Source organism: Equus caballus, unplaced genomic scaffold (assembly GCF_041296265.1).
Source record: "Equus caballus isolate H_3958 breed thoroughbred unplaced genomic scaffold, TB-T2T haplotype1-0000019, whole genome shotgun sequence".
Taxonomy (NCBI): Eukaryota; Metazoa; Chordata; class Mammalia; order Perissodactyla; family Equidae; genus Equus; species Equus caballus.
In genome coordinates this window covers 241,684-265,774 of record NW_027222392.1, presented here as the reverse complement: position 1 = coordinate 265,774, position 24,091 = coordinate 241,684, and the positions used below count along the sequence as shown (strand labels likewise).

The following is a 24,091-nucleotide window of genomic DNA, read 5'->3' as shown; positions in this document are numbered from 1 at the left end:
TGTGTCTTTACTATTTTTATCTATTTGTTCTATCAATTACTGAGAGAGAGTAGTGAAAAACTCTCCAATTAATTGTGGATTCAGTTTTTGCTTTATGCATTTTTTGAAGCCCTACTATTACAGAAATATACATTTAAGATTCTTATGTCTTCTTGATGAACTGGCCCACTTGCAGCCTTCTTTGTCTAATATTAACAAAACCACTCCAGTTTTCATATGAGTAGTGTTTGCATGGTATGTCTGTTTCTATCCCTTTACTTCTAACCCATATATGTCTTTATATTTAAATTACTGTCCCCTCCCCCAGACAGCAAATAGTTAAGTCTTGCTTTTTTAAATCCACTTGGGCAATTTCTGCTTTTTATTTGGAGTTTCTAGACCATTTACATTTAACGTAATTTATCAATATAGTTGGTTTAAATCTACTATCTGTTTCTTTTATATTTATCCCATCTGTCCTTTGTTACTCTTTCTCTTCTTTAAGATTTCTGTTGCCTTAATTGCATATATTTTCACAATCCATTTTATGTTATTTCTCCTGTTTGCTTCTTAACTACCATTTTTTGTTTTAATTTTTAGTCATTGATCTAGGCCAGCATTTATTTTGATATAACCTGTTCCTTTATTATACATTCAAATATATTGAAAAGACTACCAGTATAATTCATATACACATTTGATACTGATATATCCATAATGAACTTTCAACAACTGTAAATACATTGCCAGTTCTTTTCATCTAAACCCGCACTAACTCTCACCTCTTCTAGATTATTCTGAGGCAAATGACAGATAACATATTATTTCATCTGTAACTATTTCTGTATGTATCTCTGCAAGGACTTTTTAAAAATATGAAAACAATAGAATTTTTCCATTGAAAAAATTAACAATAATTTCTTGATAGCATTAAGGAGCCTGTCACTGTTCAGATTTCCCTGATTGTCTTTGAAAAAGATTTTTTTCACAATTTGTTTGAATCAAGATTTAAATAAGGTCATTCCTTGCAAATGTTTTTTTTTAACTGGGGGGGGGGGGTGAAAAAGATTCAGTAAGATTTAAAAACACTGCTGCTGCCACTACCATCCCTGAATCCAAGTAGGCCTGCTGTTTGAGTTAAAATTTTAAATAATAATTAAAAAGATTTAATTTGCAATATTAATTAAACACAGCTCCTATACTACACACATTTTAAATTGGAGTTTCCATTTTACATTGAAGAATATCATTCTTGGGAATTCTCTGAAGCCTACAATGCCATATCTTAGGTAACACTCCATCTTTTGAAAGCTTCAATTTTGGACCATTTCCAATATGAGTGATTTCCTATTACTTCATCAATATTATATTGCCAAATTCTGTAAGGCCATAATAACATCTTCCAAGAGGAGGAAAACTGATCAGGAATACTCTCTTAAATTTTGCCTGCACTGTTTTATTTATGACAATTAAGAGTTAAAGTGACTTAAAAATGTGAAGACTAGGGACTTCAAAAAATTAATCAACCATTCTGACGTAGATTCTATTTCTGGAGTTTTAATGACATTGCTTTACCTCCCAAGGAAATGAGCTACAGATGTAGAGACAGCAATTGATAGGTTATGAGGACTAAGCTAATCAAAGACATTTAATAAATTATTCATAATTCCCTCATTGGACCTTTTTTTTATTAGCCTAAACTTTTTAAAAATCAAAGGTAAATTGGAAAACTCTATTACTTCAGGAAAAACACAAGAGGGCTTGAGAGCTGATTTTATCATGTCAAATAACATACTGACTCTCTAAAGAAATTTAATTAAGATTCTGATAATATTAAGCATTGTCATAATTGTATAAGATTTAATGAAAATGAGTTGAACATTTTTACAAACTTAAGAATGAATGCGTTTGTACTTAAGTGCATGAGGATTATTAGCTTTGAAAAGTATCTCAGTATATGCTAGCCACAATGAAAGTCACTTCTTACATTTCCAGTCTGGGAAAAATAGTTAACTGTTATTTTAGTTAAATTATATCACGTCCGCCATTCTATAAAAGAGAGACAAATGTCAAATAAATATAGCCAAAAAAGCTGCAGAAGTAGAATAACCTGTTCATGTTCATGTTTCAGAGTCCATTAGTGATATTATGGAGCCAGAGATTTCTGAAATACTTTCCCTTCTGTTCTGAGCATTTTTTTTTAATTCCAGAAATTCAATTAGATATTCAAGTCTTATTTAATTATCTATACTGTAGACTCTACAGTGTTCGAAAAATCCTAACTGTAACATGAGGCCTACAATGCGTCTTAGACTGATACTGAACTGGTGTGAAACAGTTTCACAAGAATTTGCCTAGTTCTTTTTAATTTGTGTGAACTATGGGTTTGTTTCTTGGTTGGGTCCATGCTTTATTGTCATGCTTCTCAAATTACATATGTTCTGATGTGCCACAGGATAAAATAGCACATTTTCTAGGAATAAAAGTTTTCCTTTTCTCACTGAAGAAAAATCGATGGATAAGTAATAAAAATTGTAATCTTAAACTGAATATGGCTATATTTTAGAATATAAAAGAAAATTCATATGCATTAAAAAAATAAAATACTGGATTAAAAGACAAACCTACCCTTTCACGGGTCTCTTTGGGCTCTGCTGCCAGAATCTCTATCCATTTGCCTTTATTTTACTTAGAGAAGTTGGCGAAAAGTAATGCTCTACTGAATTCACAAGAATTCTGAACATTACTATTTTTAAGAGTTTGAAAGAGTTTAATAAAAAGTGCTTAGAGGATCAGATGCTTTAAATTTGTTTTATATCTAATACACTAGGCATGCTTGATTGTGTATTTTATCTTGGGCTAGTATATTATTATTCCATTGTGGTTTGGCCCATTTCCAATTTCAGAATGCCTTGAGCCACAAATGTAGGTAGTGAGTGACTTTATCCTTCTCTTCTGAAAACGGCAGCACACACAGAAACATCTCATTCCATCTTTGACCTGGAAGATGAAAGAGGAATGAAGGGTATTGGGAGAACATTAAGTTCTCTGAACATCTCACTAAGGAGTGCTCAGCACAAACTCACAAGGGCTACAAAGTCTCTTTTTAAAGAATCAGACTAAATCACAACCAGACGGTCGTGTGTTGCTCATTTTGGGGGTGGTGTATGTGTGTGCTGGGGTGGGGTGCAGGAGGTCACCAGTCAAAGTTACACTGCTGCTACGAGTCACAGGTAGATCCACAGGACGATCAACTCCACTCCCGTGTCAATTAGGACAGGCTCTGTCAGCTTCTACTTGGGGATGATCTGCCACAGATTTAGGCTTCGGATCATTTATATTCTCTCAGCCACTCACATAACGCAGAAAACAGCGCCTTGTCTGAAATGAAACTGCTGCACTACAGGACATGAGACATTTATAGAAGCCAGTCGAGAAAAGCAACTGATGGCTGCTGAGGGGTTTAATGAAACAAAGATAGAGTGCCCTTCATCCGCATTCATAAAATAGTTATTTGTACACAGTAGATCATAAAATTTAAGGCTACACATACTATTCTGTCCTCATCATTTAATATATTTGAAATACATGTTTTAAAAATATCAAAATCCACTGTATACAGATATTTAAAAATATATCCACTGTATTTCAATACTAAATCTCTAAGACAAACTCAAAGCAGTGAGTCTTCTCAGCACTCTGTCAATAATATATCTGGGGGAGTTCTGCTTACTTCAAAGGCAGCTCCTTGCCCAGCCAAGAAAGATCTACAAATGAGAAAGCTCCTCCAGACAAGGCTGACTATGTTCTCAGAGTGCTTCCTGAGCCAGCTCCAAGATATACATTCCTTGAACTTGTATAGGCTTGCCTTGCTTTATCTTCATTCTATTTCTCCAGTTTCTTCTCTTCCTTGTCCTTCCAATTTGGATAGCTTTATGATAGCATTTTCCAGCTCTTTGTCCTCTACCCATGCTTCCTAATCTATTTCGTGCATTCCTACGCCAAATTCCTCTTTTGAGCTTCCTTGGGTCACTCCTCTGACCCAAGTGACGTCCCTAGGTGTGTGATCCCCCTTCCTAGTTTTGCCAAATGAAGGGAACCAGAAGACATTATGCCAAAATAAGCCTTTTTGACATTTTGAGCTGAAGGCAATTAAGCAGTAGCAAATGCAGGAAAAGCTCTCTGCCCTCTCCCTATTTGCCTAAAAGCAGGATATAAATTTACAAAGGTGTCCCTTCTTCCCTCTCTAACAGGAAGGACAAAAGTTAATCACAGAGCAACTTTAGACCCTACCAGCCTGTAGATGGCACAGAGGAATCTACATAACGAACTTTACTAAACAGCCTTTATCTCCCACTCCTTTCCCATATATTTGCCTTCCTACAATATGCCACCTCTAGAGACTCAAGGTCCTTTTCCTTTGTCTTGTCATTTCTCTAAAAATGTATTGTTCTTTGTTTAAGATGCTATATAAGCCTGAATTCTAAGCCACCTCTTTGGGTTACTCCTCTCTGAGTTTCTCTCCCGTATATATGAGATATACATGCTAATAAACTTCTGTTTGTTTTTTCTTGTTAATTTTTCTTTTGTTACAGAGCACAGTCCAGAACCTAAGATGGGTAGGGGAAAAATTTCCTCCCCTACACTAACGTGGTTTCCCAGAACTTGCCTCCCTCCTGGCTTAGGGCAGACAGAAATAATGCCATAAAAATCCTCAGACTTAGCTGGGCAGCAGTACTAAACACGTTTCCTGGTTTAATTGTAAAAGACATGAAATATTTCTGTGTACCTTCTTAATTTCTATTTAAAGGAGAAAAGTTGTTATAATAGATCAAAAATTATTTGCTAAAATGTTCACTGCTCCCAAGACATCAGGTATCTTATGAATCCATGAAGAACTTACAATGATAGCTCCGTTAACAGGGAAGAGGATGTTCTGGCCAAACATCCTTTGTTTACCTCTGATGTTCCTAAAAGTAGCTTCTGTGGCAGCGCCCAGGGCAAGGACATTTCTCCGCTTTATGATACCTTGGAAATTCTCTTTCAAGTGTGTCTCACTGTCCTAGTTGATCTCCCCCAAATTTTTACCAATACCAAGCTCTGCAATTCTATTTTGGGTTATAAGCAAAGTTATTAGTCACAGTTTGTTGAATAATTAAATAGGCATAATAAACGCAGATAAGACGTTTCATACACACTTTCCTCCAGATGAAAACTAGAGTTTGAATGCACAGATGTAGAAAAGCTTCAGACATTACTGAAATAGAAAACGTTGACTCAACACTGCTCTGCCCCTTTCCTTCGTCCCTTGATTCTCCTGAGCAGAATTCTGAATGCCTGTTTCCTCAGCCAAATAATTAAAAAGTAACAATAGGTCTATACAATCAAGTACTTCCTAAAAGCTCAATGTTAAAACAAATGAGATGATTTCCCATTGTCAATCGGTTTTCAGTCAACTAGCCTGCACTCACAGAAAACAAAACAGTATAGTTATATGAACAATAGTTTCCCATCCCCGAAGCTTCAGAAGTTTGATGGCTCGAATGCCTTAATAAATGCGTTTCCACGTATTACACATCAATCTCATTTTTAAGCTTTCAATGAAATTTTCATTAAGAATAAAAAACGTTACTGCAGCATTATTCACAAGAGCCAAGATATGGAAACAACCTGTGCCCATCCACAGACGAATGGATAAAGAAAACGTGGTATACATATGCAATGGAATATTATTCAACCATAAAAAGGAAATCTTCCCATTCGAGAGGACATGGATGAACCAGGAGAGCATAATGCTAAGTGAAATAAGTCAGATGCAGAAACACAAATGCTGTATGATCTCACTTATATGTGGAACCTAAAAAAGGCAAGCTCATAGAATGAGAAAGTGGGACGGCAGTTGCCAGTGGCAATATTGGTCAAAGGGCCAGACTTTCACTTAGAAGATGGATAAGATCTAGGGATTTAATGTCCAGCATGGTGAGTAGAGTTAATAGGATTGTATTACGTACTTGAAATCTGCCGAGAGTACATCTTAAAAGCTCTCAACACAAACACACACACAAAAGGTAACTGTGTGAGGTGCTGGACGTGTTAACTTGATTGTGGTAAGCATTTCACAATGTATACACACTGTACTAAATTACCATGTTGTACACCTTAAAAAATCATGTGGTACAACCTAAATATATACAATTTTTGTCAATCATACCTCAATGAAGCTGGAAAAGAGAATAAAGAATAATATACGATATATTTTCATGAACCTTAAAAGCTGAGAAGAAATTAATGATTTATAAATGGTTTTATAGTTTGGAAATTTTTTACCTCAGTTATGTCATAAAAAGTTCACGTAAGGCATTGTGATGGGGGAATTCCCTTATTTAAAAGTATTTTTTAGGGTTGGAACACCCAATTTTGTAAACATTTACAATCCATGTTTTGTATCTGAAATACTCTGTCCCATAGTTTGCCGTAAACTTTTATTCCTCAAGCCTTCCATTATTTGAAATTCCTAAAAGCCAGAGTTGACTTATAAAACTCATTCCATATTTTCACATTCTACGACATATTTTCACACGTTCTCTTGCAATGTCCTTGACCCTAAGCAGTGTACATGGTAAATACTTTTCTTTCTTTATGTATTTGTAAAAGGAACATTCATTTCTTTACAATAATTTTTAAGTAGGCTTGTATAAAGGTTGCTATCTATCTGTCCTAGATTATCAATCTTGAGGTAATGTCTGTGTCTTTTTAATACATTTTTAATAGCATGTAGCACAATATCAAATTCCAATGTTACAAAATGACTTTAGAAAAAACTCTTCATACTTCCAGCTACAAATACCTTACCAATGTGAATAAGATTTAAATTCTGTTATAAAATCCAACTATCAATAATTAAACATAAGAATATTAACATTTATGGGTTTGTCCATACAGAATAGGTCTATATCCAATCTTTTCCCTATAACTCATATATCAAATAAACAACAACAATAAGGAAAAATAAATTTTTATCTATTTTATTTTTTAGAGGGTTCCAGGGCACATGTGTCTCTGGAATCAAAATGAAGTTGGCAAATACTTGGAAATATTTATTTTAAAAATAAAATTCTTAGACGGAAAAAACAGCACTTGTCACAATAAAAGACCAGTCATGATACAGTGAAGGGCATTATAATGAGCTCTTCCTAGAAATCATGGGGACAAAGTAATGTGTTCTGATAGTTTCCACTTGCCATTCGTGCATCATTTTGAAGCCATAGGGGTTCTGACTGATACCAGTTCATGAATGTCTATGCAAATTCCAAGTGATAAAACACGCAGTCATTGCTGTACAAACAGTAAGAACCTGTAAACCAAGATCATACATAATGGAAAAACTATTTTGTTTATTTTTTTAAAGCTGGCACTGAAACCATGAGAGTAGGAAGGACTTGAATACTAAATGATGTGTATTGAGGCAGCAGCTCTTTAATCTGAAAAACTGGGTTTAGTTCACACATGCAGTCTAGCGAGAAACTTTTTTTTTTTTTGGAGGAAGATTAGCCCTGAGCTAACATCTGCTGCCAATCCTCCTCTTTTTGCTGAGGAAGACTAGCCCTGAGCTAACATCCATGCCCATATTCCTCTACTTTATATGTGGGACGCATGCCACAGCATGGCTTTTGCCAAGCGGTGCCATGTCGGCACCCAGGATCCAAACCGGCGAACCCTGGGCAGCAGAAGCAGCACGTGCAAACTTAACCCCTGTGCCACCGGGCTGACCCCTAGCAAGAAACTTTCTGAGAGTATTTGGATTTCCAACGCTGTTCTTCTTTCTGTATCATAGCAAGATGATCTTCCTTTTATGTGTCTGTATTAAAAAATATATATTTTATAATTTTAATTATAATATAATAATGTATTTATATAAAATAGTTTATCATTTTTAAAATATTAATTTTTAAAAATAAATTTAAATACATACAAATATATTTTAAAATGCAGATGGTACCCCTCCACATCCCTTATATTAATAAATTTCAAATGCCCTGCCTTACCATCTACCTGTTCTTTTAAAAATTCTTCCTTTTTCTATCAGAATTTTAACTTCTAAACCCAAAGCCATTCACGTTAGCCCCGACTTAAAAGCCTTAACAGCTCCCTACCACCTAGAGCAGTGTTCCCCAAACTTAAGGCACTTGGTAACTCCTTTTGTGATTATTTACCATATTTTTCTTCTCCTTGTACTATTATTTGTTTAATAGTTTGAAAAAAATGAGCTTCCTTTTATAACTTCAATTAAAAATTTTTCTGCCATTTCCACAGTGGAATACAGTTCATCTTGCTTTACCAGTCAGAAGAGAATAGGTTATGCAGAGGTAACAACAGAGCCCCAAATCCCAGTCCACAAACTGAGTTAGTTTCTTGCTCACATTACAGGTCCATCTGAGGTCACTGGTGGGTCTGCTCCACATTTCTGTACTCTGTGACCATAGCTAAAGGAACATCTATTCTGGGACATTGCCAACTTTACTCCAAAGGGAAAAGAGGACACGGCAAATCCTTGCTCTTAAAGTTTCAGCTCGGAAGTGATACAGCTTGGTTCCACACTCATTTCCTTGGCCAGAGCAAGTCATGTGAACAGGACTGAATGGGCGAGGGAAATCTAATCTTTCCCCAGCGAGTGCAGCAGATAATTTGAACAATAATACAACCAAACACAGTTGCCAAGAACAGAAGATAGTTATAATAAAAATGGAATGAAAACACATTATCAATTTCTAGTTAGATAATGTTTCCTGCCAACTGTTAAAATCCTGATAGTGCCAACCAATTTTCTCCTTAATATATTTAGTATATCTGGAAGAGAACTATATCTCACTATGTCATATCCACATCTGGGTATCACATAAAGTCATTCACCTAAAATCTTTGCCAGTATGATTTCCACACCTATGAAAATGTACCTATAAAAATCAAATTAAATTCGGGGGCTGGCCCCGTGGCTGAGTGGTTAAGTTCGCGCGCTCTGCTGCAGGCGGCCCAGTGTTTCGTTGGTTCGAATCCTGGGAGCAGACATGGCACTGCTCATCAAACCACACTGAGGCAGCGTCCCACATGCCACAACTAGAAGGACCCACAACGAAGAATATACAACTATGTACTGGGGGGCTTTGGGGAGAAAAAGGAAAGAAATAAAATCTTAAAAAAAAAAAATCAAATGAAATTCCTAAATAAGGCTCTCTGACACTGATCCAAACTCACATTTCCAGGATCAACTCCAGTCTTGCATTTTCCTTCCTCTTGTCCCTATTGCTCCCTATGTCCCCTCTTTGACAAATCCCAAGCTCCCCAGACTTCAGCTCTGCAGTACCAGATCCTCGTTGCTAAGTTGCAGCAATATTTGATGAACCAAGACTCGCCATTGTTATTTGATATTCATCAAACACATGCAATTCTAGTCTCAGCCTTTATCATTATACTAAAAGTCTTACAGTGTTCTTTAGTGAGAAATAACTCACAGACTACTTTTCAGATGAAGTATGAACTGAAGAATAGTTTAAAAAATGTAAAAGGGACTAACTAAAAATGTAAGGTTTTGGCCTAAAATGAAGGGTAGTCAAATATATTATGAGTGTTACTACTTGGATAAAACTATTAAAATGTGTTTATTATTATAATTAAATGTCAGCTAAGAAACTGGACAATGAACATGGAGGAGGCAGATAAATTATTCATAAATATTTTGCTTTTCTTATTTGTATACTTTGCATCATAAATAGCATCAGATTTCACAAGAGACAATCTCTAAATCCAAGAAAGTCTAAGTTTCTGCACGTGAAAAAAGAAGACCCCAGCGGGATGTGGTCTCTGAAATTATTTATGTATAGATGAAACTTACAAATGCAAAGCACACAGCTACAGATCTTAAAGGGGGTAATCTAGCATAATGACTTCTATTCCGGCAAAAACACAAAGGAAAGTTTAGTTCAAAAAGCAAAATGGATTAAAATATTTTATATTAGATTCTCTCTCTACTTCTCTCTCTCTATAAAATGTATGCTGGCAAAATTAATTTTAAACTATACTTTATTTTAAGTCCCCAATATAAATAACTGATAACAACAGCAATCCTGTATATGAATACATTAAGACACTGATATAGTTTGTTAATGATAAATTTCTTTTTCTAAACACCAACTGATGCATATCTTTAAAAATTAAATTAAAAAAAGAGAGGTGATGAAGGAAAATTCCTGTTTTTGCTATTTGGCCTAATTTCATAATACACCTCACACTGTCACTACAGATATATTGCTTCCCTGATATACCAGTGAATGTTTTGAGGAAATGTGCTGAATATTCCTTTCAATAATTTTTAAAAAGTATTTGTCATGTAGTATGACTACAAGCAATATGTAGTATGCATTCCTAAGTAGATGGTTAAGTTTTATTTTTTAAACTTTTTCAGTGTTTTAATCAGTACCAAGTAAACATTTAACATTGTTAATTAAAATCGTTATCACTCTCATTTTTCTTTTAGAGGTTTCCTTTCCTGGAAATAAGTATGAATGCAGGAGATAAAACTAAAATGAAATGATAGGAACACCACATCCTCTCATTTGGAACTGTGGTACTTTCAAACTCCTATATATAAATTTTCCACTGATGGCAGCCTTTTCCATTTCTCATTAAACAATTATTGATTGAATGCTTGATATGTACAAGGCATCAAGGGATTAAAAATAGTGCAGGATACAGACACCGGTATCTATAATCCAGAAGAGAAGATACATCCAAACCCAAATTACTAGCATGTAAGACAGTATAATTATCATATAAATTATATAAGGAAGTGCTAGAGGACAGTAGGGGATATAATCAGCATTGTGTTCTGGGGCCAACCAGAGACTGTAAGGAAAAAGTGACACCTGATCTGGGCAAAAAATAATGGTTAAAAGTCAGGCAGAGATCACAAAGAGGGAGAAGGAGGGTAAATTCTAGGCAGAAAGGACAGCCTGTGGAAAGGCATCCAGGCAGGAAATCATAATGGATATGGGATATTTCTCATAAGGGGTTTAGATTGACTAGAATTCCGTGTGGGAGAGGGGTGGGATGCGGGGAAAAAAGGCTGGTTGTTGTATCAGAGTGCAGCTTTCAGAAAAACTTCTCTGCTGAATGAACACAATAAACCAGGCATTCAGTGCGAGCTAGAACAATGAATTGCCAAATAGGGAATTTATCTAGCTATTTTAGTGTGTATAATTACAGGGCGAAAATGATGTATTATAGGAAGCAAATACTGAATCAGCACATTAAGAAAGTATCCATCATTAGCAATACTTTTCAAGAGTCAGGGTGTTTAAATTTCCAGAATAGATTATTCATGGTTTTGTATGTAGAGAGAGTCAGGAGATATGGAGGTGGATGCACAGACACAGATAAATAAATAGAAAGTATCCTAATGCACTTATCTGTTAGGAAGTGCTTATTCTAATCTAGAAAATGTGTTACTGACAAATCTAAGAAAAAAATAAAAATTAGTAAACGATATTACTACTTACATTTGCACAGGGCATTCTAATTTGACAAGTGTCTTCAGATAGACCCTTATTTAATCTTCATAAAAACCAGACTGTTAAACAGCAATTATATGACTCCCATTTTACTCAGAGAGGCCCAGCCTGTCCAAGGGCCACTTATGAGGTAAATGATAAAAGCTCAAATTTGAAACTGTCTGACTCTAAAATGTGCATCTTTCCACTACCCAAATGTTGTTCCCCTAAAAATGGTGGACTTACTGGCTTTTTAACTTCGAGAAAGTCATTCAGACCCTCTAAGCATCACTGTTCTTCTGTCTAATGGGAATAAAAATCTCACTTCACAGAGGTGTCCAATTGGTTTTGGAAAATTATATTTTTTCTAGAAAACTGTTTTACCTGTTTTCAAATGCATTGGACAATTTTATTCGTAGTGTTCTCTTATGAGGTTTAAAATCTTTACTATCTATTATGTGCCCTTTTGTCATTCTAAATACTGTTTATCTGTGCCTTCTTTCTCTTCTTAACCAGTATTACCAGAGGTTTCTTCATTACATTGATCTCTAAGAAACAACTTACTTTTGTTTTTTGATCCTTTAGTATTTCTTTGCTTTGCCTTATTTTTTTTCTCTTATCTTTTAATTTCAATCATCTGCTCACTCTACAGGCTAACTCTGTTCTAGTTCTAACTTCCTGTGGATCTTTTCAGTTGCTAATTTTAATGTCCTATTTTTCAGTAAGATTTCTTCTTCCCCCTTTAATTAATTTGAAGTATTTTTTTAACCTCCCAAACTAAAGTAGAAGTGGTGATAAATATCTTTCTATTGCTTGCAGTGTTATTGCATTTTGGTTAGAAAATATGTTTTGCGTAATATTGGTTATCTAGATTTACTTAAAATTTACTGAAATATATATACATTTATAAAAATTTATTGAATTTGGGGCTGGCCCCGTGGCCGAGTGGTTAAGTTCGTGCGCTCCGCTGCAGGCGGCCCAGTGTTTTGTTGGTTTGAATCCTGGGCGCGGACATGGCACTGCTCATCAAACCACGCTGAGGCAGCGTCCCACATGCCACAACTAGAAGGACCCAGAACAAACAATATACAACTATGTACCAGGGGGCTTTGGGGAGAAAAAAGGAAAAAAATAAAATCTTAAAAAAAAAATTTCTTGAATTTATTGTTCTTGAATATGGTAAATTGTCATAAGTGCTCTATGTCTGCCTGAAAAGAATGAAATTCTCTATGTGTTAGGTTGATTATTTAACTCTTACACCAAGCTTGTTATTAAGTTTTCCCAATTCTCTAATCTGTTATTTTTTTTGTCTTCTTGATTTAGCACTTATCTAATTTTTTTCACTCCTTTATTTCCAACCTTTCTATGATTGTCTCTCGTAAATAGCATACAACTGCATTAAAAAAAATCCAGTTTGAGGATCTTTATTAGGTATGTTTAATTGGTTTATCTTTACTATAATAACAAGCATATATTTATACTTAATTTTGCTGGGCTTTTTGGTGATTCCTCCTAACCATGTTTCTTTTCCCCTGTAAATTCCCTCTTTTCCTGTTTTATTCGTTTGATTGATTCTCTTGGTTTTTTCCCCGTCTATTAGTACATATTTTTAAGAAATGACACTCATATTTTTAACATGTATATTTAGCAAGTTTCAAAACTAATTATAGTCTCCATTTGTTTCTGAAAAAAAACAAAGGAATATAGAGGGCTTTTTTCTAGAAGTTCCCATACCACCTTCTATGTTATTTATCTTTTATTTTATGTTATTTTAGTTTTCCAAGGTTTTTTTTTAATTTACTTAAGTATATACTTAGGTATATACATGTACGGATACTTACATACACATATACACATACAATGCACAACTCATGAGTGTACAGCTTTCAATATAATTGAAACAATTATACTACCTTCTTTATTTCTTTTACACATATTATTTAAAAATCTCTTTCAAAATTTTATTTGTAATACAAGGTTCTTTAGGTATTCATTTTTCCATTTGTCACACTTGGTGGCTTTCTTTCCTTCATTAATTGATGTAGTCTGTAATTTTTGACTGTCATCTCATATTTACTGAGTTGCTTTCCAAGCAAGTCTCATGTGTCCTGGGTTCTGACAACGGCATGTTTATGTTTGAAGTGGCTCTGTGGATATCTCCAGTTTGGGACCCACTTTTTCTCAGTGTTCATGTTTTTCAACACGTTCATGCTTCACAAAGGCAGTGTGAAATTAGAACCCGTGCTTCCCCATAGTGAAGGCTCCTGGTTCTGCTTTCTCATGTGTGACACTGCTTCTATTCAGGGCCCCAAGTGGGCAGCAGAACTTAGCAGCTTGCCCAGTCCAGCCCAGCCCAGTTTTTCTTGCCCCTATTTCAGAGCCTAAATAGCACTTCACAGTTCCAGAGGCAAGGCTGGGAGCTTTATCTCTCAGCAACTAAAACACTAACTTCTCACCCTGAAGCCCTGCTTCGCTTCTGATATTCCCATGGGCTGTTGGGTCTCTATATGGGCTTGCTGCTCTCCCTCTCATTTGTGGCAGCTGGGGATTTCTCTCCAGTTCAGCTGTGCATTAAACCAGTGTTCGCACGTGTGTGGGATGCGTGTGGGAGGGGCAGGGGGTGATGGGCAAGAGGAGGTTTTCCCTCAGCTTGGTGCACTGTATTTTCTAGAAGTATGCTAAATGATTTTTAAATGGGCTTTCCTTTTTTATTTTTAATTGTGGTAAACTACACATAACATAAAATTTACCATCTTAACCACTTTAAATGTTAACCATTTTTAATTGTACAGTTCAGGAGTGTTAAATATATTCACACTGTTGTGCAAACAATTTTCAAAACTAGTTTCATTTTGCAAAACTGAAACTCCATATCTGTTAAACAACAACTCCCTTTTCCCCCTTTCCCCCGACCCGTGGCAACCAACACTCTTCTTTCTGTCTCTATAATATGACTGCTCTAGGTATCTCATATTAGTGGAGTCATACGACATTTGTCTTTTTGTGACTGGCTCATTTCACTTAACATTACGTCTTCAAGGTTTATCCATGCTGTAGTATGTACCAGAATTTCTTTCCTTTAAGTCTGAATAATCCATCATTGTATATATATACACCATATTTTGTTTATCCACCCATTTGTCAATTGATACTTGGCTCGCTTCCATCTTTTGGCTATTGTGAATAATGTTGCTACAAACATGGGTTTCAAATACCTCTTCAAGATGTTGTTTTCAATTCTTTTGGATATACCAAAAATGTAATTGTTAGATGATATGTATTCTTTTTTAAAATTCTGTGAAACCACTGTACTGTTTTCCATAGTGGCTGCATCACTTTACATTCCTATCAACAGTGCACATTGTTTCCACTTTCTCCACCTCCTCCACAACAATTGTTTTTTTGATAGTAGCCATCCTAATGGATATGAAGTGGCATCTCATTGTAGTTTTGATTTGCATTTCCCTAGTGATTAGTAACATAGAGCAGTTTTTCATGTGTTTACTGGCCATTTGCAGATAGATCTTCTTTGGAGAACTAAATGATTTTTTAAAAATATTTTTTATTGAAATTTACCAACATATAGAAAGGCATGCTGATTGACTCAAAGTTTTGTTTCAGTAAATTATGGTTGATTATACAAACGGTTTTCCTTAGTTGAGACAATTCAGAGTTCATCAAAATCATCATATGAAGTCCATCATCAATGGTATTACCATTCCATCCCGTGTCCCTTCGGGAAATAGCTACAGTTAGAGATCAGGATATATGGCCATGAACTGCCTCAGTACTGGCCCCTGAAATATCTATAAATAGTATATCTCAGATGTGAATCCAAGTAATGGTAGATTTTGCCCTGAGAATTCCATTCGAGGTAATCGTATAAAACCTATCAATCAACCAACAAACAAAAATACAGTGAATGCTATTTTACCTACAAATAGAAAATCTGTTGTAGGACTTTTTCATGGTGAACATATCCTGTCTTTTTTGCATTCTTTCTATCACAGATTGAGGCACCCAACCGCAGTGGCCAAGCTGAGGTGAGAGCTGCTGCTCTGCACAGAGAACAGTGACACTCGCCTCTCACCAGCCCCGAGGCCCACGCCCCCAGGTACCTCTCCCAGATGGAATCATCTTCGCAGGCGCCCCGGTCGTCCGTGTCCGGCGAGCAGGAAGAGCGGGAGCTGAAGGACGGCCTCCTCAGGCTAGCGGCCGTGGCTGTGGAGGGCCCGGGCTGCTGTGCCCAGCGGGGACACGGAGCGGCGTCCACGGACGCCGGGGGAACGGACGAGCCCGGCCCGGGAGAGAGCAGCACAGCGCGGCCGGACTCCGCCGGGCTCGGCTCTGGGCAGGCAGGCGCGGCTCGCCCACGCCTCCCACGCCTCCCAGGACGGCGGCCCAGCAGCCGCGCGCTCCTCTCCTCGCGCGCACGCATGCGCCGCCGCCCAGACGCTGCCCGGCCGTTGCCCCGCCCCCACTCTGGCGGTGGACTGCGGACAGCGACGGGGACACCCTCCTGGCAGAACTCCTGCGGCCCCGCCCACACGCTGCTTAGGACCTCCGCGGAGCGGCAAGGTGCGCTGACAGGGACGCAGGGTCCCCGCTACGCTCTCTCTCGGGGAACTGCAGCCTCCTCGGGTTTGACTTGAATGTCACACCCGAAACCACGCAACGCCTACAAGAAAACATAGGCAGTATGCTCTTTGACATCAGTCTTAGCAGCCTATTTTCAAGTACCACGTCTGACTGGGCAATGCAAACAAAACACAAAAGGAACAAATGGGACGGCATCAAAGTAAAAGAAATCTTCTGCACGGCAAAGGAAACCATCCACAAAACCAAAACACAACCTAACAACCGGGAGAACATACTTGCAAACCATAAATCGGATAAGGGGTTTATATCCAAAATACAGACAGAACTCACACAGCTCAACAACAACAAAAAGCAACAACCCACATAAGAAGACGGGCTAAAGATCTGAGCAGTGATCTCTCCAAAGAAGACATACGGATGGCCAACCGGCCTATGGAAAGGGGCTCCACGTCTTTAGCCATCAGAGAAAGGCAAATCAAAACTACAAGGAGAGGTCACCTTACTCTGCTCAGAATGGCTCTAATTAACGAGACAAGACACAGTGTGGGAGAGGATGTGGAGAGAAGGGAACTCTCCTACACTGCTGGTGGGAGTGCAGACTGGTGCAGCCACTATGGAAAGCAGTATGGAGTAGCCTCGGAAAACTAAGAATACATCTACCATATATATGATCCAACGAGCCCACTGCTGGGTATTCATCCAAAGAACTTGAAAACACCAATGCAGAAAGACACATGCACCCCTAGGTTCACTGCAGCATTATTCACAACAGCCAAAACTTGGAAGCAACCTAGGTGCCCATCAAGGGAAGAACGGATAAAGAAGACGTGGTATGTATACACAATGGAATGCTACTCGGCCCTAAGAACTGATGAGATCCGGCCATTTGTGACAACGTGGATGGACCTTGAGGGGCAGCCACCCCTTGGACCCTGTTTGTTAGTACCATTGGAAATTTCTCCTGAGTCCCTACTCAAAAAGGAAGTGGGTGGGGGGTAGAATAAGAAGGCCATATATTTGAAGGAAATAGGAGAAAATATTTCATTGTGAAAGTAATAAATGTTCCTTTTCAGAAGTCATGTGTATGTTGACAGTCTATGTCTTAAGGTACCATAATGAAACAACGTACACCTCATCTTCTCCCTCTTTTATCTGAGCATTAGGTTAAAATTCATGAAATTCCTAAGCTTAAAAAAACACACAAAAATCAGAAGGAAAGTTTTGGAGGTCATGGATGTGTTCAGCACTTGGTTGTGGGGATGATATGATGGGTGTATGCATATGTCCAAACTAATCAATACACATATAGAAAACGTGTGCATTTTTTGTCTATTACTCATACCTCAACAGAGCTAAAAATTCAAATAAATTCCTAAGTTTACTTTTTGAGGGTATATAAAAGTCAAAATTTCTAATAAAATTCAGATTCTTAATTTCTGAACATAAATAGCATTCCTGCTTTGATGGGTGACCCCACGACTCTCAAAAAAATTAAGAGCAATTGCTACTGTCAATCTCAGTGGAAGTTATTTTCAACACCTCACCCCCTCCTTTACACCTCATTATTTAAAAACCAAGGAAATAGTCTTCAGCTTTTAAAATGAAGGAGTAAATGAGTCAGCTTGACATTATACTTTATTCAAGATTTAATGTTAAGTAAAGGAAATAGCTGAGCATGAGCAGAATCCCTTCCATAACTCATCTTTTCTCCTATGCTGATAATAAAAATGACACTCTACTTAAACATAGTTTGCATGATATATTCTCAAGTAAATATACTTAACTGCTGGACATTTTATTTTGAGATTCTTATTCAATTTCTTCATATTTATCTATAAAACTTATTTGGCATCTTTCATCTTTTTACCATTTTCATCTTTTTAACTTTCGAAGGTTTAACTTTCCAAGAGACTATTTTTTAATGACGAGCTAACTGATGAATTTGTGCACCAACTGTTTTTTTGAGACTGAATATACAAATGGACAAAGGCCAGATCATATATGACAGTATAACTCTGACCCCCAACGTGGGAAGCAAACATCCCAAGAAGCCAAATCACAGCCCCTGCAGCATTCAGCACAGAACAGTCAGCACTTGGTCAGTAACTGCCAGTTTCCAAAACTCTCGTTCTGCTTTCAACACAGGACTGCCAGAGAAAGTCACATATGCTCCCTAAACCAGCACATAGGATGCCTGCCTTCTACTTAGTGAGCTCCAGCTTCCCCGTGTCAACAACTTCCAATCAGGCCACCCCTCCCCCAATCCCCTGACCTCTGCCACCCTCTCCCCTCCCTTTCCCTTCTCTCCTCTTCTTGTGCATGCAACAATCCTCTCCTGTCGCATTACAGTCTCTGCAATATTTTTAACGTGTGATAGAGCAGCTCCTCCCTCAGAGTTCTTCCTGGTCCATATTTTCCTAGCTTAGCTTATGCGTTTATTTTTTCCATGTAGGATCATTTATCTAACTCAACATAAAAGCTCGTTAAAATTTTTATTGGCATTGTATTCAATTTATAAAGTAATGTGACTGACCATTTAATGAAACTTCCTAACTTAAAACATAGACTGACTTTCCATTTGCCAACTATTTTTAATTGAAATTTATAGTGTGATCGTTGTAGATTCTACACTGCTGTAAGGAATAACTCCAAAAGTTCCGGTGTACACTTTACCCAGTTCCTTACAATGATAACATTCTGCAAAACTATAGGACGATACCACAGCCAGCTTGTTGGCATTGATGCAATCCACTATCTTATTCAGATTTCTCCAGTTTTACTTGTACTAATTTGTTCCTGTGTATTTAGTTCTGTACAATTTTATCAGATGTGCAAGTTTCTGTATCCATCACAGCTAAAATAATGATCAGTTTTATCACTACAAGGTATTCTTGTATTGCCTATTAAAAAATCAATGGATGTTATTTTTTAGAGCAGTTTTACGTTTACAGCAAAATTTAATGAAATACACAGTGTTCTCATATAGTCCTTGCCGCCACATGTGCATAACCTTTCTGTTGTCAATATCCCTCATCAGAGTAGTATACTTTTCACAATTGATGAACATACATAGGCACATCATTATCACTCAAAGTCCATAATTTACATTAAGGTTCACTCTTGGTGTCAGAGATCACTAGGGTATAACTCTGTGGTCCATTTCTGGATTCTCTACTCTGTTCCATTGATTTATGTAGCTGTCCTACAATGAAAATGATGATGCTGTGATTACAGTATGTACAAGGCAATACTAAATATTGTTAAAGTGTTTACTGCCGCATTATTCTTCCTGTCATGATTGTTTTAGCTACTCTCAGCTATGTGCCTTTCTATATAAATTTTAGAAAAAGGTGTCTCTGTCTACAAACTGTGGTGGAATTTTTATTAGAATAATATTAGACCTATAGATCAATTTGGGGATAATTGAGACCTGTACTCATTATTCTATCCAGTAACATGGTGAGGACTGCAGAATTCTCAGCATATAACAACTCCTTCCAAACCCCCACACCAGGAGGAGACTCAACCAAACTCTGGCATGGCTTCTAGCTGCATGAGTCTGTGTAACCGGAATGACTCCAGCCCACCATTAAAATGCCTTCCTGAGAGCTCAAAGCTGACAGAAAAATTTGCTATTTATTTTAGTCAACACCCAATTATAGGCCTCTGATCCCCCTTCTTAGAGTATTTACTAAAGAGGGCTTACAACTGTAGATATGTATCTCTCACAATTCTCTAAAGGACCTAAGAGCCACTCCTTTGAAATACGATCATTAAGACAGATAGAGCCTCTTTTTCTCAACTTCTGAGTGAGGATAGAATCCTAACTTTGATAACTGCAAAGTAACGAACACGGTGGGTCTAATCACAGTTATGGTAACCAACCTTTGTCCTTTTTCACTTCTTTGACTCCACTGAGCCCCTGAACCCTGCTCCTTCATTCCCTCTTTAAAATTCTAGATTCACCTCCGTACAAATCTGAGCGCAGCTCAGCTTCTGTCAGCTGTTACTGAATAAAATCTGCTTTCACCACTTGAACTAATTTCTGCTGCATTTGTCTTTGACAATAGTAAGGCTCTCAATTTATTTGCATCTTCTTTAATCACTGTAATCGGTATTTTATAATTTTCAGCATCAGATCCTGTACACATGTTCTTGAATTTATGCCTGAATATTTCATGTTCTTCAGAGTGCTTTTAAATAATACAGCATTTTCAAGTTTATCATCTGCAGGTTCATCATTAGTTGTAGAAATAAAATTGTCTTTTGTGTGTTGATCTTGTACTTTGTACTTGGTGAACTTTTTGTACTCACGTATTAGTTCTGATTTTTTTTTTTTTTTTTGTAGATTCCCAGAGTTTTTTTACACAGACAACAATGAAACTAGGAATGGTTACATTTTTTCCTTTCTAAACTCTATGGCTTTTATTTCCTTTACTTCTGTTATTGCCAGAAGCTTCAGTATTTTGTTGAATAAGAGTAGTGAAAGTGGTATTCCTTTTCTTGTTCCTTATTGTGGGGAGAATCATTTAGTCTTTCCCTGTTAAGCATGAAGTCAACTGTGCATTTTCTGTAGATGACCTTCAACAAGTGAAAGTAGTTTCCATCTATTTCAAACTTGCTAGAAAATTTTATGACAAACAGGAGTTGGATTGTATCAAATGTTTTCTCTACATCTCTTGCTTATTCACAAGTCTTGCCCTTAAACAAATAGACAGCCAGTTATTTCTCTGGCAAAAATTGGTTTATCTGGGATTAGCAAAGAATAGCCATTTGGAGTGTGCAACCATGGCAAGCCATGCAGGAGCACCCAGCAAGGAAGAGAGGAGAAGCTCTTTTATCTCAGAGTGGGGAAAACTGTGGGGGCTATTGGACACAGTCTTGAGGGCAGTGGCTTTTCATCGGCAGAGTTGTGACAGTCTCTCCTTGGGTTAGTTTCTGACTGGTCAGGAAGAGAAAGTCTTTATTCTTCCTGTTGCACTGCGCCTTTGACATAGGGCATGAGAACTCCCTCTATTAGCCTTCCAACACTATTTCAACTACGTTTCCGTTTATTAACTTTCACATGTCCCCATTTTGATTGCGATCTTTCTCTGAAAGCACTGTTGATCTGCAGTCAGATTTTTCCACTTTCAGTAGCCTCTCGTCCCTCGATGCCAGGAAGGAGCGTCTCTGGGAGTCATGTCCCAGGTTGGAGGAAAAACACACAGATTGGAAACCTATTGTGGCCACATTTGAGGAACACGGAGTGAGAGGAGGGAGAACTCTCTGGCACTTTTTACCTGAAGTTTGCACGCTATCAAGATCAGAGGCATTGGAGATGATCTGAAGTGTCATGTCATCCTCAAAGGTTTGGCAGACAAACTTCCAACAGACCTGGTCCAGACACCTTGGAAACCTTCGCATCAGATACTGTCTGCTTCCATTTGGAGAAATCTTTATTTTTAAGTCACCAAATGATGTGCAGTCCCCCCAAGAGTTTGTGCTTTCTTCAGGTGTGTCGCATGAATCCAAGTCTTGAGTTTTGTGGCAAAAAGCTTGGCTAGCAGCGCCCGATTGAGGAAAATACTATCATCTTGGTTGAGTTTTGTTAGTTTGAAATTTTTGGTAAGTTGTTCCTTGTTTTCAAGTTGTGAAATTATGAGAATGGAACTGTTCATATTATTTTCAATGGCTGAAGAACCTGCAGTGATCTATCCCTCTAGTGTGTCTCAGGCCTTTGAGGGTGAAGAGGCTTCCCCAAAGCTTCTTGAGGCAGAACGCTGTTTGCTGTTGGCCCCTAACAGCTTGAGTGCATCTGGGTTGGGGAGGAGACAGAGACTTCCAAGAACAAGTTGTTTCTTCTTGAAGGAATGCTGAAGATGCCCAAAGTATGGTACTTTGACATACAAATTATTTCGAGCCAAAAGCAATCGAGAGCCAGCAGATGCAGGAAAAACTCTTGATCTCCACCTTGACTGCTTTAAATGAAGGATAGACTTCCTCTTTGGAAAGGAAATTTATGTTTCTAAAGGAAATTTCCATTAGTAAAAGCATCTGCACCAGAAAGAGAATGACTCTTAGAGAATTTTTTTTTGAGGAAGATTAGCCCTGAGCTAACATTCCCCACCAACCCTCCTCTTTTTGCTTAAAAAGATAGGCCCTGAGCTAACATCCATGCTCATCCTCCTCTACTTTATACGTGGGATGCCTGCCACAGCATGGCTTGATAAGTGGTGTGTAGGTCCGCACCTGGGATGTGAACTGGTGAACCCCAGGCCATCAAAGCAGAATGTGTGAATTTAACCCGTGTACCAGCAGGCCAGCCCCTACAGAATTTTTTTTTTTTTGAGGAAGATTAGCCCTGAGCTAACTGCTGCCAATCCTCCTCTTTTTGCTGAGGAAGACTGGCCCTGAGCTAGCATCCACGCCCATCTTCCTCTGCTTTATGTGTGGGACACCTGCCACAGCCTGGCGTGCCAAGTAGTGCCATGTCTGCACCTGGGATCAGAACCGGCAAACCCCAGGCCACCAAAGTGGAACGTGCGCACTTAACCAGTGAACCATCAGGCCAACCCCTAGAGAATTTTTTTAACTGAGAGATTTATCTGCATAACAAGGCAAGCTTTATTTATTATACATTTTCTCCCCTCATCTTCCCATAATTTTCCTTCAGCCACTTCCTGCTGCTGCTCACCCAGATGGCTTCCTGCTTCCAAGCTCCCCCATGTGCACCCAGTGTGGACTGGACTTGCAACTGGCAGCTGGTGTGGAGCTGCCTGCTCGAGGGCTGCAGAGCACCATCCTAAGTCTCATCCCCAGCATGACCTACCTGGCCAGCAATACTCAGGATCTGCCACCACTGCACAGGATTGGGGCAGCTGCACTGATGGTTCAGATTGTGGGCAGTACCCAGCCCAATTCCCACTCACTTTTGTTGACCACATGCCTGTGCTGTTTGCAGATGGTACAGATTTAAAAGAGAAGTCATATCCTGCTATTAAAGTGGAACTGTTGGACTGACTTGAGGGATTTTTCAACACCTGCAAAACTAAAGAGAAGCTGGGAGAATTATCAGAAGAGTTCTACAAAAATGAACTACTATCGATTGAAATGTTGAATATACATGTCCCTGCAGTTGCTAAATTGAGACGTCTTTTAGACAGTTCTCCTAGGGAAGATTTACTAGACATTCTGACATCACTTATCCAAACAAGCAACAGAAATGCTCCAAATTTTAGATACTGTGACTCTGGAGGAACTGTCCAAGATGATGATACCACTGCTGGTGAAACAAATGCAAGAATTGAAATTGCTTTAAAAAAAACAGAAAACTTGGGGCTGGCCTGGTGGCACAGTGGTTAGGTTTACATGTTCTCCCTCAGTGGCCTGGAGTTTGCCAGTTCAGATCCTGGGTGCAGACCTATGCACCACTCATGAAGACATTTTGTGGCAGGAGTCCCACATATAATGTAGAGGAAGGTGGGCATGGATGTTAGCACAGGGCCAGTCTTCCTCAGCAAAAAGAGGAGGATTGGTGGTAGATGTTAGTCAGGGCTAATCTTCCTCAAAAAAAAAAAAATTATAACAATAAAACAGAAAAAGCGAGAAAGATGATAATAAATGCATTATATGAATATGCCTCAATAGGATTTCACACATCCTAGGTACTTTATTTTCTGGCACATTGTTATGGGATATCATGCAGGTGATTTCGACATATCCTGTGTGTTTTCCATGCGTGTCCGACACCTGATTCTGGCGTGTCCGGCAGGTAGTTTCAGTGAATCAGGCACCTGTTCCGGCGTATCCAACAGGTGGTCCCGGCATGTCGGGTAGGCGATTCCAGCACATGTGACATGTGGTTCCGGCGTATGCGGCAGGGGATTTCGACGTGTCCGGCAGGTGGTTCCAGCATGTCCAGCACCTGGTTCTGGCATGTTTTGCAGGTGGTTCCGTCATGTCGGCACCTGGTTTTGGCATGTGCAACA

At 38.2% G+C, this 24,091-nt stretch overlaps 1 protein-coding gene across 21 annotated transcripts in view; it reads right to left on the bottom strand.

The window, feature by feature from the left end:
* Positions 1-24,091, bottom strand: part of LOC138922928 (uncharacterized) — a 255,997-nt gene that overhangs the window by 56,444 nt on the left and 175,462 nt on the right. Inside the window, exon 1 of one of the 21 annotated variants that reach the window (XM_070259349.1) lies at positions 15,641-22,331. The exons of the other annotated variants lie outside the window; for them this stretch is intronic. Coding sequence (XP_070115450.1) covers positions 15,641-15,960 — 320 coding nt within the window. The 5' untranslated portion in view covers positions 15,961-22,331. Of the gene's footprint in view, positions 1-15,640; positions 22,332-24,091 lie in introns of those variants that run through there. 21 annotated transcript variants of the gene reach the window in all.